This window comes from Squalius cephalus (genome assembly GCF_949319135.1).
Source record: "Squalius cephalus genome assembly, chromosome: 23".
Taxonomy (NCBI): Eukaryota; Metazoa; Chordata; class Actinopteri; order Cypriniformes; family Leuciscidae; genus Squalius; species Squalius cephalus.
This window is the reverse complement of record NC_137144.1, coordinates 26,111,597-26,131,608: the sequence shown is the minus strand read 5'-3', so window position 1 is coordinate 26,131,608 and position 20,012 is coordinate 26,111,597. Positions and strand designations below refer to the sequence as shown.

At 37.8% G+C, this 20,012-nt stretch overlaps 2 protein-coding genes across 9 annotated transcripts in view; one reads left to right on the top strand and one right to left on the bottom strand.

Annotated features, from left to right (window-relative positions):
* Positions 1-10,442, bottom strand: part of LOC307151092 (DENN domain-containing protein 2A) — a 46,324-nt gene extending 35,882 nt beyond the window's left edge. Inside the window, exons 1-2 of one of the 5 annotated variants that reach the window (XM_079858912.1) lie at positions 10,343-10,442; positions 7,386-7,619 (exon numbers count right to left, since the gene is read on the bottom strand). The gene's annotated coding sequence lies outside the window, so the exon portion shown is untranslated. Of the gene's footprint in view, positions 1-1,073; positions 1,105-7,385; positions 8,186-10,342 lie in introns of those variants that run through there. The other 4 variants (XM_079858913.1, XM_079858914.1, XM_079858915.1 and 1 more) reach the window with 4 other exon arrangements.
* Positions 1-19,851, top strand: part of adck2 (aarF domain containing kinase 2) — a 57,186-nt gene extending 37,335 nt beyond the window's left edge. For 2 of the 4 annotated variants that reach the window (XM_079858917.1, XM_079858916.1), the window contains 8 exons: positions 11,332-12,666; positions 13,584-13,730; positions 14,827-14,955; positions 15,028-15,123; positions 16,026-16,271; positions 17,186-17,314; positions 18,182-18,235; positions 18,863-19,851. In XM_079858917.1, coding sequence (XP_079715043.1) covers positions 11,812-12,666; positions 13,584-13,730; positions 14,827-14,955; positions 15,028-15,123; positions 16,026-16,271; positions 17,186-17,314; positions 18,182-18,235; positions 18,863-19,003 — 1,797 coding nt within the window. In that variant the 5' untranslated portion in view covers positions 11,332-11,811 and the 3' untranslated portion in view covers positions 19,004-19,851. Of the gene's footprint in view, positions 1-1,121; positions 2,981-11,331; positions 12,667-13,583; positions 13,731-14,826; positions 14,956-15,027; positions 15,124-16,025; positions 16,272-17,185; positions 17,315-18,181; positions 18,236-18,862 lie in introns of those variants that run through there. The other 2 variants (XM_079858919.1, XM_079858918.1) reach the window with 2 other exon arrangements.
* Positions 19,852-20,012: the final 161 nt, after the last annotated feature.

The following is a 20,012-nucleotide window of genomic DNA, read 5'->3' as shown; positions in this document are numbered from 1 at the left end:
AACATTGCAGGTTTGGTTTACCAAATAAATTGGATTGAGGTCTTACAAGTAATTACAAGTCATTAGTTTCATTATTTGTACCTCAACAGAAGCATATCTCACATGGTTTTCCTTTAGGACTCACATTTTACAACGCCATCCAATACAATTCCTGATCCGTAAACCACATTTTTATCGTATTTTATCGTACTTTGTTCACGGTTTTCTTGAATGAAGGCATGTTACACAACCCGTCGATGTTGGAATCTGTCTAATTTGACTAGATTCTACCAAATGATTAACAAATTAGCACCAAGCTACTGTAGAGTCTGATTGGACACACTGGCTTTTATTCGTCAACAACTGTAGATATGAAAGAGCTTTCTCCTTCCTTTAAAAATGTAATAAGCAAACAGGGTGAAAAGTTGAAAGTCTTGAGTGTTGCATGACAGTGCTTGACCAGTGAGAAATGCAGAAGACAAGAAAAAACTTGACTCTTCACTCCGAGAGTTCAATGAATTGGAGAATGTTGACACGAGTCATGTGAAAGGGCCTTTAGGCTGCACTTCTTAGATGGTTTGCTGTTTCCAAAAAGCTATAATTGGTTGCAGATTGGAAATGTGCAGGCAGAGAAAGAGCGAGAGAAGAAAAGAAGGCAGTATTAAAGTGTTTTAGAAGGTAAAGAGGTATTTCAAACAACCCACGCTAGGAGAGGAAGAAGAAACATCCCACGTTCCAGATGGGGAAGAATGGATTGTTTTACTCCGCCTCACCCACATTCTCCTTTTTATTTTCTTCTTGTTCCTTCCTTCCTGTCGTCTTGACACTCCATGACACTTCCACGTCACATCTCTTGTCTTTGCACAAATCACATGTCCTAATCTGGCCTTGAAGATGAGCATTGCAGTTCATCCTATTCTCTGAAAGTACTTTGAGGACTGCCAATTGATCTTTCTAATGATTGATTGATGAAATAAAGTCAGTTTCCTCTTTTTACCACCCACATAATGCAGATATACAGGGTTATGACTGTCCTTTGAACAGTCTTAAAGGGTTAGTTCACCCCAAAATTTAAACTGTGACTATTTACTCACCCTCATGTCATTGCAAACCCATTTCTTTCTTCTGTAAAACACAAAAGGAGATATTAAACAGAATGTTTACTAGGATGTTGTATAAAAACGTACCATGACCATGACCTATTAAGCTCCAAAAGCACAATAAAAGTAGTCAACTCGTGCAATACAAAGTTCTGTCATGAAACTCAAGATGGCACAGACTGACTGGTCCTTAAAGGGATGGTTCGGAGTAAAATCAACCTAGGGTCCTTTGCACCATGCCCTCGAGCCAAACACCCCCCAGAAGCCTTTTTCCCCTTGGTTGAACATTATTAAAGTTAGAGATTATTTAGAGATATCAGCCGGATGGCTTAGTGCAGGCGCTAATGGATCCTGTGATGTATCTGGTAAATTACTCCACTAATAATGCCTGGAATGGTATCAAACTTCTACAGTAGTACAAATAGGTTCTGTACTCATAAAACGAGGCATTGGAAAGTTTGTAAGTACATCAGGAGTTTATTTAAATAACACTTGCCTGACGGCTAATGCTACCGCTAACCCGGATGTCGACGTCACTTCAGGGGTTTGGGAAAAGCACGTAAAAGTCCTGACAGAAAGCGATGCATAAGGATGTAGTGTAACGACAGCGATCTATTCCACCAAGAAGAAAACACTGTCATATCCATTACCAAGCCAAACACTCCAGAGAGTTGTCATGACAAAACTATTTTCCAAGTCTTCTGAAGTCATGTCCTAACTTTCATTGGGGAACAGACTAAAGTTTGCGTATCTAACTTTGATTTAAATGTGTTGCATGACGTGTCGCACCTGGTTTGATGTCAACGATGCCCAAAGGCATTGGGTTTTGCATGTGACGTTACGACAAGGTAAGCTTAAACAAACGGAAGCATGGGAGCTCTGATGGATAACGACTTAAATTTCGGTCTGTTACGCACACAAAGTTAGCGTATGATTTCAGAAGACTTACGCGAGTCCAGGGCTTGACATTAACTTTTTTATTCACCAGCCGCTGCGACTAGTGGATTTCCAAAGTTACAAGCCACTCAGCATTTTCACTGGCCACAGTTTTGACATCAATACCATAGGAAAAACTGGCATATAGATATTTTTAATATCATCTCATAATTTGGCAGCCGGTATATTAGGCTGCTGTCACTTTAAGACCTGACGCACGGACCCATTATACTGTTTTACATAGCCAATATACTTTGTTTTATGTGCGCACTTTGAGCACAAAATCTGCGGGAATGAGTAAAATTATGCTCAATACGCGCGATCCCACACCGAAATTCAAGCCCTGTAACACCAACAATATTCATCCAGAGCAAATGAAGCGAGTGAGTGAGGAGAGGTGGGTTTGTGTGTCACTCGCTGTCGGAGAGATTAGAGAGCGAGAACGAGCAGCTGGTATCGTGTCTCCTGCGGAAGAGTTTCAGATATTTCAGTATCGATATGTATCGAAAAATCTATATTTTTTTTTAGATATATCTATATTAAATGTATTATTTCAGATGGCTACAATTGAAAAATGTATATTATATAAAATTCAACCCACCAAAGTGTCTAGTAGGAAACACCACTGCTGAAATACACACACATTTGGCAGGTTGGCGGGTGTTAATGTCAAGCCCTCTGGACAACATTTGTCGTTTTAGGAGCTGAGGTCACTGTAATATTCTTAAAAACTTGGAATGACATGAGGATGAGTAAACTACGACACAATTGAACCTTGATGTTTGCTCTGTCCCTTTTCTCTCTCTTCATGAGTCCTACAAAAACCACTGAACCTTGACTGAGACGGCATCGGAGCGACAGCTTGCAGGCACGGCTCCTTAAGGAGTGGGGGCTGGAAACTCAAAGAGTTATAAAAGAAGGAGGGTTACAGAGGAGAAAGACGGGAAGGAGAAGAAGGGGTGGAGGTCAGTAATCACAGCATCTGTGGTCCGTTCCCTTCCACTACAACACAAAGCCCCGGAGCTCACGGATTCCTGAGCAGCCAGAATTCCCTCACACGCACTGCAGGGCAAATTCTACAGCTGTTGCCGTGGAGACAACCAGAGCTCGGGTCAGAACGGCAGTACGGCCCTGTGTCCACCAAAGCGTTTTTTCCACGCTCCTGGCGTATTTTTCCAATTGTTTTCAATGGGAGCGCCACGTTTTTAAAAGACCATGAGTGCAACGAGATGCTGAGCGTCTTTTTCCGTTTTTTTTACCGGTAACCGAGAGTTGAAGATTGTTTAACTTTGGGTAAAACGCAACGCTCATCACTGTCACTTTTTACCCAATGGAGGAGGGGCGTTTTCGTTTTGTTTATGTTGTTGTTGTTTTTCAGTTGAGACGCTTTGCTTGCTATTGGTGCGTTCAAGTCCTCCTGGGAAGTGGGAAGTGCGTACTTACGAGGTGGGAAGTCGTATTTACGACGGCAGGTGCGTTGAAGTCACTTTCGTTGGAGTACGACAGCGGTGTACTTTCTCTTAATTAATTACACAAAAATACAGTTCTTTAACTCTAGTTTTAGAAAATGCAGAATAAAGAAATCTGCATCAGGTGTGCTTTGCTTTTTTATGTTTTAATTAATTTATGAAGCCACAGCAAACTTTATCGTTACATATTACATTGTTATATTATAATGCCATCATATTCTGTGCAGGTAATTAGCTTACTTCGCTCTAAATAGAAAAGCCTGACAATGTCACTGCTAAATACCTTTAAGTATTGTGGTATTCCGCCATGTTTCTCACTAGCTATGTTTCCATCCACACATTTTTATGCGAATTAAGTGATATCGAATGAAAAATCCTTATGGAAACAGTAAAATTCGATTGAATTTCATGAATATCGACTCAAATGAAATACGTTTGGTCTCATCGGATTTTATCTTGATCGATATACGGCTTATGCGATAAACGCTGATGGAAACATTATATGGCGCGATCCATTTTGTCTAGCAAAACTTTGTTCGCAAAATGTTTGCTTGAATGTTGTGCGTTTCAGTGCGAAAATGAATGGAAACACCTTAAAATGTCTCAAATCAATTCGATATACCAATTTGATCACAAAACAGCATGTGACGTCATTACGCACAGGTTTTTATTCGCTTTAAAGCCGTTGGATGGAAACACACTTTCACCAGCTTTATTCGCATGAGTTTTTTTTACCGAACTTCAGATAATTCGATTGACAAGTGGATGGAAACTTAGCTACTGACACCCCCCCCAACTCGTAAAGATCGGGGCTTAAAGAAAATCCACTCGTATTTACGACATTTTGTGGTGGCGTTCATGTGCGTTCAACTCGATCTTTACGAGATGACTAGAAGGCACCATATGATACGGGATTTCCACAAAAGCGTTACTAGTATCTAATTTCACAGGTCATTTGTTTCTGTGTTGTTTCTATCTAAAAATGTCGATAGATTATAAAGTATTTGCTCTGGCTCTTGTTTGAAATTATTTTGTTCCGTTATAATGCTTGTTGTTGTCCTCTGTTGACGTCGTACAAGCAGAATGTGACGGTTGGTCGGTGTGGTATTAGTCCCGCCCCTCCTCCACTGTGATTGGACGGCTGGGTAAAAAGAGACAGTGATGAGCGCTGCTGTGTTTTACCCAAAGTTGAACATTCTTCAACTTTCGGCGACTGGTATAAAACGCCGAGCTCTTCAGCGTGAATAATACGCTCAGCGCCTCGTTGCGCTCATGGCGTTTTAAAAACGCAGTGCTCCCATTGAAAACCATTGGAGAAATACACCAGGAGCGTGAAAAAACGCTTTGGTGGACACAGGGCCCAAGGAAACATTCCCAAATGTTGAACTGTAAACCAGTAGGGTTTCGCTGACAGAAAAACATGAAGCATCTGGTCTGTCACAGGATGCATTTACATGTGTATGATGCTTCTGCAAACGCAGTACAATAGACACAGATGTCTGTTCCCACATGTCGCAGGAAATCACACACAAAGACTCACCAACACATACACACTACGTCAAGCATCACTAGCTCATTTATTATAATTAGAGATATGAACTTAAGTAATGAACTCATCTGGTAGAGTTCGTGCTCCAGACATAGACTATTCCTAAAATCAGTGATCAGACTTACGGGGGACGAAAAAACACGTGAGAAAATATATTACATTGAATGAGGGACTCAAGCCATATCTACAGACCAGAAGATCACAGTGACCATTTATTATACAACACAGAACACAGTACCAACCACATAGTAACACCCTAGCAACCCTCCAGAACACCCTAGCAACCACCTAGCAACACCACTAACAATCATTCAGGCCAACTAGCAACATCCTTGCAATCACCTAGAACACCCTGACATCCTCCTAGCAACACGCTGGCAACCCCCAGAACACCCTAGCAACACCCCTAACAATCATTCAGACGACCTAGCAACCACCTAGCAACACACTAGCAACCACCTAGCAACACCCCTAGCGATCATTCAGACCACCTAGCAACATCCAAGCAATCATCTACAACACCTCTACAGGTAAGAACTACTAAATATCAAGTTCCTGCATTCAGTTCGAAATGTTTTCAATAAACAAACCAGATGGAAAAAGTCCCTCTGTTGGCTCACTCAATCCTGTTCTTTCCTCAACTCATCCTTTGACCTCGTGACTCTTTATTAGAGTCATTTAGAGTGAGCCATTAGTCACAGACCAGAGACAACAACTTAACTCTCTCTCTCTCACACACACACACACACACACACACACACACACACACACACACACACACACACACACACACACACACACACACACACACCCTCAAACACACACTGCTTACTCAGAACTGATAGCTACGTGCCTATATTGATCACTTTGTCTTGGTACGTCTGCCGATCTGAAAAAAAACCGGAGCAGAAGTTTGATGTGTCATATTGGAAAGACTGTGGGATTCTGGGTATTTCCTGTCCCTCGTTGCGAAAAACAAAAACATTTCAGTCCTAAACAGCAGTTGCAAATAAAAGCACGAGGACGAGTCACTGCAGAAATATCCCACGCAGAATATGTTCTCTGCTAAGAAACACCAAAAATAGACATAAACTGATTCAAAATTGATTCAGAGGTCCAACACTCTCAGTTCTTTTGATATTTATATAATTTATGAATTATGAAGTCATGCCTCGAGATCTATCTATCTATCTATCTATCTATCTATCTATCTATCTATCTATCTATCCATCCATCCATCCATCATCCATCCATCCATCCATCCATCCATCCATCCATCCATCATCCATCTATCCATCCATCCATCCATCCATCCATCCATCCATCCATCCATCCATCCATCCATCCATCCATCCATCCATCTATCTATCTATCAAAATAAATAAACTATCTATCTATCTATCTATCCATCTATCCATCTATCTATCCTTCTATCCATCCATCCTCTCTCTTCTTTAGCCAGGAATGCACTGATTAACAGACATTTCCCTCTACTAGTAACTTTGAACTTTCAGCCTCTGAACTACAAACCAGCTCGAACTACAATCACTTCACAAATAAACCAGTTTGTTCTGGAAAAACACCAGTTGTTCTACTGTAAACTTCATACATTTAAACAATGCAAATTACACACACATACACAGGTTCAGTTAGCTATTTAAATAAGGACATACCATAGACTTTTATATACTGTGTATACATTATTCAAACTAATCATGACGACTAAAGACTACTTTGATTGTTCCTTATTTTTGTATTTGTAAAATATTTATTTTATTTATCTTTTTATTTTTAGAATTAAAAAAACATTAATCATGAATCATTTTCACCATTGAGGTTTTGTCAGAGGCAATTTTGTCCCCAAAAGTAAACACACACTCTCACACACACACACACACACACACACACACACACACACACACACACACACACACACACACACACACACACACACACACACACACACACACACACACACACACACATATTCTCTCTCTCTCTCTCACACACACACACACACACACACAAACAAACAAACACTCACACACACAGACTTACGCACACACTCACTCTCTCTCTCTCTCTCATGTACAGACTCTCTCACACACACCCACAATCTCTCACACACACAAGCTCTCTCTCTCTCACACACACACACACACACACACACACACACACACAGTCTCACACACACACTTACACAGATTCTCTGTCTCTCACACACACACACACGCGCACTCTCTCTCTCTCTCTCTCACACACACACACACACACACACACACACACACACACTCACACAGACCCTCTCTCTCACACACACACACACACACACACACACACACACACACACACCTTGCTCTGTTGCTTGCGTCCTGCAGTAGTGCAGTGGTCTCTCATTTTGTGAAATCTGACCCCAGGAAAGACGGCATCCACTCTCATGATCAGATCAGTTATTCCCTTCTTCTTCTTCTTCTTCTTCTTCTCCTTCTTCTTCTCCTTCTGTTTCTCCTCCTCCCCCCTTTTCCTCCTCACGCACACGTTCAGCTGATTAAATCCTCTTTCTTCCCCAGCCGGTCCTCGTGTTTCCTGCAAACAGCACGGTCGCTCTGATACACTCAAACTCCAACTTTATCTCTCTCCAGTGTTTCTGCCTTCCTCCTCTCTCATTCTCTTTTCCCACCCCTCCTCTTTCCCATCGGAGTCTTTCTCCTCCTCCAAACCCCCCACTGCTGAACTAATCTGCAGCTGGACGAGTGATTGGACGCCTGGTTACTGTGGAGACCAAGTGTCCTGCTTTAAAAGTCGACTGGAGCACACACACAAAAAACATCCATCCATCCCAATGACCGGAAGCTCCAAAAAGTATTCGAATAAAAATGTACCCGCAGCAAATAATAATCACAGGTTATGACTAACTTTATCTGGACAATAACTTTATCCTAGAGCTGCTGTAAAGCCTAAACAATCTCTGTTCCTGTAACTTCCTCTTATCACTGTAAAGCTGCTTTGAAACAGTCTATATAGTTGTATATAGCGCTATATAAATGAAGGTGACTTGACAGGTGAGATCTCCCATACAGAAACGAGATGAAATAGAAATCAAATAGAAAGTGAAAATAGTGAAAAATTTTCAAAAATTATCAATAGTCAGAGATCAAACATTGACTAAATGATGCACATCAAAGTCAATATCTCTGACTTTTGATAACTTTTGAAAATGTTTCACTCTTACTGTATGACAACTTTTGAGTCCTTGAGAAGCATCTGACTCCAGGTTTGACACTGCAGTGTAACTGAGCAATAAGATTTATCTGTGAGTATGAGAGTGTTATTTGCATTACAATGTATTTGAATCAACTGGAGATTTTCAACTATGATCATGTTCAACTAACACTTCATTGACACAAAGTCACACAGTACTTCTGTTTTATCATATCAAAACATTCTAATGCAATGACATTCAGATGTTTTGTGTGTGTGTGTATAGGTGTGTGTCGCTGTATTCTGCTCATAAATTGCTTTTTCATAGACAGTTCTCAGCTGTGTTAAGAAAAATATTAAGCTGTTTTCAACATTGATAATAATCATAAATGTTTCTTGAGCATCAAATCATCATATTAGAGTGATTTCTGAAGGATCATGTGACACTAAAGACTGGAGTAATGATGCTGAACATTCAGCTTTGATCACAGGAATAAATTACACTTTACTATACAGTACAGGCCAAAAGTTTGGACACATTACTATTTTTAATGTTTTTGAAAGAAGTTTCTTCTGCTCATCAAGCCTGCATTTATTTGATCAAAAATACAGACATTTTTTTAATATTGTGATATATTATTACAATTTAAAATAATTGGTTTTCAATTTATTATACTTTAAATTATCATTTATTTCTGTGATGCAAAGCTGGATTTTCAGCATCATTACTCCAGTCTATCACATGATCCTTCAGAAATCACTCTAATATGAGGATTCATTATCAAAGTTGGAAACAGTTCTGCTGCTTAATATTGTTTCATAACCTGTGATACTTTTTTAGGATACTTTGATGAATAAAAAGTAAAAAAATAAATAAATAAAAATAAAAAAAAGAAGCAAATGTTTTAAAAACAGAAATCTTTTGTAACAACAATACACACTACTGGTCAGTAATTTGGGGTCAGTCATTTTTTTTCTTTCTTTTTTGAAATAAATCAATACTTTTATTCAGCAAGGATGTGTTAAATTGATAAAAAAGTGATAGTAAAGAAGATTTTTATTATTAGAAAATATTTTTTTATTTTGAATAAATGCAGTTCTTTTGAACCTTTTATTCATCAAATATATTAGGCAGCAGAACTGTGTCCAACACTCATAATAAATCAGAATATTAGAATGATTTCTAAAGGATCATGTGATAGACTGGATGTCACATGTGACACTGAAGACTGGAGTAATGATGCTGAAAATTCAGCTTTGCATCACAAGAATAAATTATTTTTTAAAGTATATTCAAATATAAAACTATCATTTTAAGTTGTAATAATATTTCACAATATTACAGTTTTTTCAGTATTTTTGATCAAATAAAGCAGCCTTGATGAGCATTAGAGACTTCTTTCAAAAATATAAAAAAACGTAATGTTTCCAAACTTTTGACCTGTACTGTATATTCACGTAGAAAACAGCTACTTTAAATTGTAATAATGTTCCAGTCTTTACTGCATTTCATGGCATTTTTTTCCCCGCTCCCCAGAAATATGATCAAACTGATTCACATTACATTAATATCAAGTACGTTTTGTACGCTTATTAAAATCAGATTGTTTTGCTTTACATTGGCATGCGCAACCATGTTTCTACGTCACATGTTTATAATATGGTTTGAAGTTGAGGCCCCTGAGGCCCTCTGAGGATCCCATGTGAAGGACAGTCTTGGCTGGACTTCAGGAGAGGAGGAGGAGAGGGACTGGAGAGATCGAGTTACACACAGATTTAACTGGAGAGTTTGCAGGCTTAATGTAATCAGTGTCTTTTGTTGCTGTTGTGAAGCTTTGTGCTGGATTAACTCTGGCTGCACAGCTGATCTTCAAGCACAGCCGACTTGTAAAAGTCATTAAGTTCAACAGAAAGCAATAATTGAAGGATCTCAAAGTTTGCAACATCTGAATAAGAAATGCACATAATAAACACATGCATTATGGATATGTGAATATGAGCTTTCTAAAGAAGAAAGAAACATCATTCACAGCATATTAAGGAACAACAGAGAAGCAGAGACGTTCAGATGAGATCAAAGACACTGATGATCAGGTCTGTCACTTTACCTGCTTCATAATGTGTTTCTCTGAAGTCTGAGAGAGGAGGATGAGGAGGAGGAGGAAGAGTGGATGACTTCTGCCCACAGGACACAGTCATCACAGCGACCTCTACAGCACAACACGGGGAAACACAGAGAAAACGAGTGTTTGTTTGTGAAAAATGTTCTTTGGACAGAAGGAAGAAAAATAAACAGACAAATTGACTGAAATGGTCGAAAGACTGAGAGAGTAAATCATTGACTGACTGGCGGATGTTCGACTGAATGGGAATCTCTCTAGTTGACTTGAATAATTTAGTGAAACATTATACTTTACTAGCCTATATAACATTATATAGACATGAATAGGAAATATGCATAGACAAACAAATACCGATAACTTCACATTTAATCATTTTAAAGGGGTTTCACTTACTATTTCTTGTTGGATGCTGTTATATCGGGAGTGTTTACATCGAATGTATGTCCGCCCACATTTGGATTTCCTGTACGTGGTTTAATTATTTATTTATTTATTAATATTGTAAAGTTGTTAATTTACTTTATTATGATATATTAATTATAATATATTATAATAAAACATTTTTTTAAAGACGAAGATTGACTAAGAAATAAAGTGTCATTTATTAATCTTGAAAATGTCACATTTATAGTACAAGAGAGGTAATACATAATTAATATAAACAACAACCACTATAATAATAACAACAAACGATTAAAAAAAAAAAATATATATATATATATATATATATATATATATATATATATATATATAGGACAATAACAAACAAAACTGCAATAAAATAATATATTTTATATTAAAAATAAAAACATTTAGTCACAATGTTTTGTTAATTTCTTTACTGTGTTTGTTTACTCGTATTTTACATTTTACGTAACAAAGAATACCTACATTTCTTACTATCTTGTGTTTATTATTGCTGAGCTGATGATTTACTGAGTTTTAAAAATAACTTGTACTTTATCAATCAACAGACCAACAAATCTTTTCCATTTCCACTGAAGCGCGGAACTAATGTTGAGAAGAGTCACACGGAGGGATTTATCAGCCGGACCCGAGAAGAGGAGCAACATTTCATAACCAATATTTGAATGAATTCATCTGAATTCGTGTTGAAATGTGGAGGTACAATGTTTACTTTCTAAACAGCACTACATTAGAGCTCTGTCAGCGAAAAATACAGGAGAAAAAGAATAGGCATGCATTTGATCACGTGTTATATGTATTTGCAGCTTTTGAATCTTTCTGTTCATGATATAATAACTTAATCGTATATATAAAGGTTTTTCATTGCTGTGCATGTAGGTTTTAGCACTACATAATTCCCCATTTGTAAAAGTTAATGTTTGTTAGTCATTGCCTGATCAAAATCTGAAAATAACTGCTATAAATTGCATTTGAACTACATGAATGCCTAAACAATAATAATAATAATAATAGCAACTGTATCAATAATGTCTGCATTCTGCACAAAGCGCCTGTTCCAGAACTTCAGCTGCATTGTTCACAGGGTATCGGTTCGAATCCCGTCCCGTAGAGTGTTTCTTCTTAAAGGTACTCGTCTTTTATCTCAAACCCCCAAAGTGGGACTGTTCTGTTGGACTGCATGTGGCGTCACTTACGCCTCCGGCCAGGAATCGGTCCATCAGAACCGAACCACAGAGAGGAAGTCAATCGCCCGAGTGCAAATCCACAGGTTAGTGTTCGTCTTGCGTCTGGGACTCCGTGCCTTGGTGCTTTATCTGAAGTTCAGCCCCCTTCTGCTTCTGTATCCCCTGACTTTACTATCACACCGTTGGGCGTCCCACTGGTTGGACGCACTACTTTGGGTCACTGAGACATCTGGACCTACCTTTATCAAACTGGGCCAGTGGGCCAGCACCAGACGGGACCTCTTCTCGCAGGACTTCTGCGACCGCTTCTCAAGGCTTCATGTGCGAGTAAAGCCCCATCCCTGGATTCACACCAAGCTGTGTCTGAGGAGGGCGTTTGGGGAAGGATGGAGGCAGATGTTTGTGTTTGAGAGTAAGGAGCCTGTGGGGTCGGGATGCGTGGCACAGGTGTACCGGGCCAAAGCCAAAGTGGCGAGTGTTGAAGATCCGGCGTTCCAGCATCTGGTGGAGGAGTTGGGGAAGAAGAATCTCCTGGAAGCCTGGGAGATCCCTGGACTGGGAGGAGCTTTGAGTGACCTCTGGGAGATGAATAAAGATGAGGAAGAGACGGTGGATGTAAGGAACAGGGGTTCTGGAGAGAGGCCCGGTCCAGGCGAACACCCTGAGGAAGAGCGTCTGATACCTGTGGCCATCAAGGTAAAGAATAAAGATCATATTTGTTTTCTTATGTTTCAAACCCATCACCTCCAATCATCTGGATTCATGTGAATATTTTTATGTTCCGGACAATTCCCATGAAATCTTCTGATCTTTATTTTTGTATACCATATTTTATTATTTATTTTTATATATATATATATATATATATATATAAATGTTAAGATGAAATAAAATGAGATTATGAAAATTAATGGTGTAAATTAGTAATTTAGTGGAGAATATACAGTATATATATATAATATATACACACACACATATATATATACTGGGAATATACTGTGGGAATGTACATTCTCCATTCATTTTCATAATCTCATTTTATTTCATCTTAACATTTTATTTGATCTTTGTTTTTTGTTTTTTTCTTACTGTAAACTATTTTCTCTCAGAAATACATCAGATTATCAAGGTAAAATAGGTTTTTAAATGACGTTTCTTTTTTAGTTGTATTCTTCTGAGATTGTTTTGGCAGATCTTGAAGTTTAAGTCAACACTTCAGTCTTATCCTGTTGACAACTAAAACAAGTATGCATCATTTGGTATTAAATTACTAATTTACACCATTAATTTTCTTATAAACTAAACAAATTTTATTCAATCTTAACTTAAAATAAAATTCTCTTTTCAGTAAATAAAAAAGACTAGTCAAATGATGATGTAGGATGCGATTTAGTTATTTTGGCCCTAACTAGGGATGGTAGATGACCATGTTCCAGTGGTTAGCTGGTTTGGAGTGGTAGACCAGCAAAAAACACTTATAATAGTATGCTGGAATATAATATATTCATTTATTTATGGGTTTATTGTCTTTTTATTGGTTCGTGTTTTTTGTCTTTTTTTTCTGTTGTTATTGGGATTTTTAATATGATCATTATTGTTTTTTCTTCTCTCAGGTTCTTCATCCAGGAATCAGACGGCAGGTGCAGATCGATCTGATCCTAATGAAAGCTGGAAGTTTATTCCTCAACTGTTTGCCCGGCATCAAGTGGCTCAGCCTGCCTGAGATTGTAGATGAATTTGAGAAGCTCATGACCAAACAGGTACTGTGTGAATCATTTTCGTTACTTGAAATAAAATAAATGTTAAAGTCAGCGTGAACCGGAAGTTGCGACCGGCTTTACTTCAGTATTGTGATGTATTTTCAGAGTGAAACGGATTATTGAATAATAAAAATAGTGGGTGTGGCTTGTTTTTCCCCTCTGGGAATTGATTGGATCTAGAAAATGTAGGCGTTCCATTCCAACTGATGACATCAGAGGGGAAGTACGTTTTCATAATTAAAGATTATGAAGACAAATTTTTTTGGTGGATTAATTTGCACAGATTAATTGTTTTCCACAAAACCAGTAATGTGCACTTACAAAGTAAATAGGGTTGATTTTGATTTAATGCCGACTTTAACTGAACAAATATTTTAATTTATTTCAGCTAGTTGCCAAAGCAACATTTTTAATTTCCATTTAGTTTAACTTGTACTAAGTGAAATAAAATAAATAGAAACTATATGACGTATTTAAAAATAATAATAAAAATGAAAAACAAGAATAGTACTAAAACGTGAACTAAAATCAATATGAAATAGAAAATTAATAAAAAAAAAACTAATTCAAAATACTAATAAAAAATATAGTCAGTTGTGGAAAGTAATGCGTTACAATATTGCGTTACACCCTAAAAAAGTAACTAATTGTGTTAATTTCTTATTCATATGGTTGAATTGGATCATCGAAGGTCAGCAGCACAGACAGTAATTAATAAAGTGAGATTAAATGCATAAAGTATACTTGTGTAATTGAACATATTTAATTAATGCAGGTTATGTAATATTCAAGCATGTTCCCGTTAGTCTAGAGCTACATTAACCATTATATTTACACAGCGCACAATCACACTTACTCCTGATTTCTCTCAACATGGGGACAGGAGAAGCGTCAGGCGTTAAATGAGAAAACAAAGTTACTTATTTGAAAAAGTTTGTTTTAACTTTAAAAGGAATGTGTTACTTTACTAGTTACTTGAAAAAGTAATCAGATTACATACCTGCAACACTATAACAGTGTCTCAATGATACTAAAATAACTAAAACATTCACGGCAATCGAAGTGTTTTTGTGCTTTAACATCCTTTTTGGTGCAGATCGATCTTCGGTTTGAGGCCCAGAACATGGAAAAGTTCCAAAGAAATTTCAAAGATCTGGAATACGTGAAGTTCCCGACACCCCTCAGACCGTTCGTCACAAGGACTGTGCTGGTGGAAACGTTTGAGGTAAAAATGGCTTCGTTTTAATATTGCGTGATCTATTTTATTTCACTAACGCTGTATTTTGTGCTCCTGCAGGAGAGTGAACCCATCTCAAAGTACATGGGCTCTGACGTCCCAGCAGGAATCAAGCAGAGAATCGCCAGGATGGGTGTCGATCTTCTCTTGAAAATGGTTAGTTTTGTGTGTTATTAAGGCCCGTTCACACCAAGAAAGATAACTATATTAGCGTCCACACCAGCGGATGATATCGTTCTGTTTATTCTAAGCGCGTGCTTGTCTGCCGCCTTTTCTCGGGTTATTCGGGTTATTTTTCCCGAAACTCATTTTTGTACAAATTTTAATAATTGAGTGTTCATCAGAGGGATCCAAGACCCCAGGACTTTTGTCGCACTTGAACCACGAATACACACACAAAAAATGTAATGGATTCGATGAGTTTTATGGTTGAAATATGGGTCAATTATGGGTCAAATTGACCCCCTTAGGAATGAATGGAATGCGAGGAATGCTTAATTACACATAGAAAAGCCTAAAAATGCTCAAAATTCTAACTAAAAATGCTAAATTCTTACCAAAAATGATTTTAAAATGTCTACATGTGTATCTGAATGCACACTGAAGAGAAACTGGCTTTAGGACCCAGCGGAACAGCTCATTTGCTCCATATAGAGCTATAAGGCCATCTAGAGTCATGAAATATCATGTTATATTATTATTTTTCCACAAGAGGTCTGCAAAGACACCCAATGTAAGATATTTAGAGCTGAATTAAAAGGGTTTATGCATGAAATTGTGAATTATTTTGAATTTAAGTTGAAAGAATGTGAGGAATGTGCTTAAATTACTAGTTATTTATTATTTATTAATCAAATCTACTAATTTAAAGGTAAATAAAATAAAAAATAACAAAAAAGCTGCATTAAAAAATAGAAAAATTTGTATAATAAGTATAATTTTAGGGTCATTCTTAAAACGAAGTTTAGAGTCATATCTTTGTCGTTATCTTTATAGTTATCGTCATTGGAACGGGCCTTTACACTGGAGTCTGTCTAACTTGTGTTCGTCTCTGGCAGGTGTTTGTGGATAATTTCGTCCACGGGGACCTCCATCCCGGGAACATCCTGGTGCAGGGTGTGCGAGGAGAGGGACCGCAGGACAGGGCCACCCTGACGGACCTGTGGGACACGGTGGTGGTGAGCATGAGGCCGGCTCCTCCGGGCCTGCAACTGGTGCTACTGGACGCGGGCATCGTGGCGCAGCTCAGCGAAGCGGATCAGCGCAACTTCAGAGACGTGTTCACCGCTGTCGTTCTCAAGCAGGTGAAGAACATGTGCTTCTTACATCGACAGCACTCAGTGTGAATGTACTAAGCCATCCTGAAATGTTTAAAATGTGTTTGTTAAAGTTGGCATCAATGTTATTTTAGTATTATTTACACTACCGTTCAAAAGTTTGGGGTCGGTACAGTAACATCGGGAAATATTATTACAATTTCACAAGTGGACGAAACTAAATACAGGAGTAAAAAGGGTCTAAAACATTTTGAGCTCGTCCACTTTCGACACTTCCAGAGGATTCGACCGGATTGCTTTCGTAGTGTAAACGCTCATGTGATCGAATGTGTTCAAACAGCCACAGAAGACCGTCTTCTCTCCGTCTACTGATCTAATGAGTAACATTATGGGAAGAGCTCGAGCCAGAAGGGATTTAAACTTTATCGGCTGAAGACCCAAGTTTGGTTTGAAGATGATAAACATACCAAGCACAATGTTCTCTCTCCATTCCTGATTTCTAACACACACACACAGCGTTCGGCTGATCTTGTGAAATCTTGAGAAATGCGCATGGTTTTTTTGACCATTAGATTGTATAAAAAAAAGAAAAAGCCCATACATTTACTCGCCCATAGACCCTCACCTCGAAGAAATCAGGACAGAAGTGATTGTAAGTGGACAAAAGAGACGGATTAAAACACCAGGTGTGAACGGGAATGTGTCTCCCTCGTCTACTTGTGATCCGATCGACTAAAACACATCTTAATACCAGCTGTAAACAGGGCCTGAAGTGTATAATGCCCAGGTTTTCTCTGTAACCATTTACAAAGTCAGCAAGTGTGTGATGATGCCTATTGTTTTCAAATCGGTTCAGATTTGAAAAGTCATGTAGTCATGTTCCAGCCTTTAGTTTTAGTTAATAAAGACTAAATGTTGACCTCATGACCTTGTTTTGCCAGGGCGAGCGAGTTGCAGAGTTAATCCTTCATCACGCCCGCGCCAACGAGTGCCAGGATGTGACGTGTTTCAAGAAGGAAATGGCTGAACTAGTGGATCATGCGCTCAGTGACACGCTCTCCCTGGGAAAGGTTCGGAGTTACACACACCTCCATCACTTCCATAATTCATTATAGATCTATGTTGGCAAAAGCTTGGAATAATTATGATATGTTTAATGTTTTGAAAGAAGTCTCTTCTGCTTACTAAAGCTGCATTTATTTGATCAAAAAATACAGTAAAAACTGTGAAATATTATTACAATTTAAAATATCAGTTTTCTATGTGAATATCTGTTCAAATGTAATTTATTCCTGTGATCAAAGCTGAATGTTCAGCATCATTACTCCAGTCTTCAGTGTCACATGATCCTTCAGAAATCACTCTAATATGATGATTTGATGATCAAGAAACATTTCTGATCATTATCAGTTTTGAAAACTGTTGTGCTGCTTCATATTTTTGTGAAACCGTGACACACTATCATTCAAAACTTTGGGATAATACATTTTCCTTAAAGAAGTTAATACTTTTATTCAGCAATGATGCATTAAATTGATCAAAAGTGACACTAAAGACATTTATAATGTTACAAAAGATTCTATTCCAAATAAATGCTGTTCTTTTTTTTGACTAGTAGTGTTTTTATCTATTTATTCTGATGATATTTCACTGTTTAACAGAAGCGTTTTTTTAAATAGTGTCCAAAATATAAAGCACTTTTTTGTCTTGAATTATTTTAGTGATTTTTTGTGTGTAAATCTTGTGTAAGCATGTACATCTAATTAGCTGGAATTACATTTTATTCATCAGCAGCATTAGCAGACATGTGTATCGGCCATTAAAACTCATTTCGACCGAGCACTATATATAATCTCTGCTGAGAGATTTCAGTATTGCTGGGATTGAAATGTTGCTTTACATGCCTTGTGTTTCACACAGTATGTGTTGTTTTCTAGATTCAGGTGTCCGAGCTGCTGTCGCGAGTCTTTGGTTTACTGATCCATCATAAGGTGAGAGCCGCCACTTTTACGTGATGTTAAATTACTCTGAACTTAAACTGGTTGCATCATTTGTTGTTAGCAGAAGTTAGTAGATCTGTCAAAATAATACATAGTCGTTTAATGTAACATCTACAGTGTATTCTAAAAAAGTAACTAATTACTAGCTACTAATTACATCTTCAACAGTGTAATTAGATTACTGTACTAATTACTCAATCTATAAATTATTGCATTACAACTGTCTAAATCTGCTATCAAAAAAACAATTCTTCATGCCTTAAAATATCTTGAATGTAACTCGACACCCTGGTTCTATGAATATGCAAATGAGCCCCGCCTCCACTCACTCACTCAGCTCAGAGATCCACTGGTTGACGATCACACGTTGATCTGATTGGTTACAAGGTAGTTTGTGACGTCAGAAACACCAGCGATTTCAAAGCGTGTTTTTGAGACTGTCTTTGGTTCACTGCAGTTTTAAGGAGAAAATATTCAGCAATGCTGTCGACTTATGAATTTACACTTAAAGCATATTAAAAACACCACATATACATATAAACAACATTAAAAGCTGGATTTTCACCACAGGAGGACTTTAAGTATTAAGTGACGTGTGTTTTGCTCTGCTCATGGCAGGTGAAGTTGGAGAGTAATTTTGCATCTATGGTGTTTGCCATCATGGTCCTGGAGGGTTTGGGCAGATCGCTGGACCCCAACCTGGACATCCTGGAGATCGCTAAACCCCTCCTGCTGAAAAACTGCTCCTCGCTCCTCTGATACTCGTCCATCACACTGACAACATTTACCTCATTGTTCAATCATCACTCAAACAATGAGTGTCAATCAGGGAATTTAACCTCACTGACAGAGGAAACCGAATATATCTGGGATCAATTTACAAGAGTTCGGTCCATGGACAGGGTTATATGGAAAAGTTCAAGCTGTTTCTGGATCAATAATATAGACTGTGATGCTGAGACTGGATTGTACTAATAGGGCCAAATTCAATCTTCATATGTGAACTAAATCCTACAGTCCTGAAGTTTACAGACTTTAAGATGCTAAATTCAATGTCAGATTACAAGGTAAAACAAACAAACAAACAAAAAAAATTATATATCTCCATCTGTTGGGCTGCTTTCACTTTAAGCATGTTTAAGTGCGTTTAGACCCAAACCCTGAAAAGTTACATATATTGTTAAGCAGAAGAAGCCTGTTGTCTGTATTAGATTATAGAGTTAGTGCTTACAATCTATGCAAATGTATAAAGGAACCAGATTTTATCCATACACCATGTCCTTTTGTTTGTTTGTGTTCAGATAACATACCATTGGTTAAATATATCAAATATTATGCCCATTAAATGTGTCTTTAACAATCCAATTTGTAAAATATTAAGTGGTCAATCAAACGTTCTCTACTGGATCGTGCTAAATGTGACATTTTACGTCCATGATGGTGATGAGTTAAACAATTGTTAGTCAGATGGTCTCTAATCTTTCCCTTTTAGCGTCCACATGACTGTATTTTGTTATTTACCCTCTGAGAAATGGATGAAAATAGCTCCTTTGTGTATTTTGCACACTTTTTTCCGAATTAAACTAATAATCTATACTTTGACTTAGACTTTTTGTTTCAATTTGTCTTTTTTATGATGTATGCTCAACGTATACGTGCAAACCCTCACCAGTGATTATTTAAATCTATGGTTTGAACCAGGTTTGTACGCTGAAGTAAATGTTTATTATGTATGTCATATCACGTGGTCGCGGTGTTGCCATAGAGA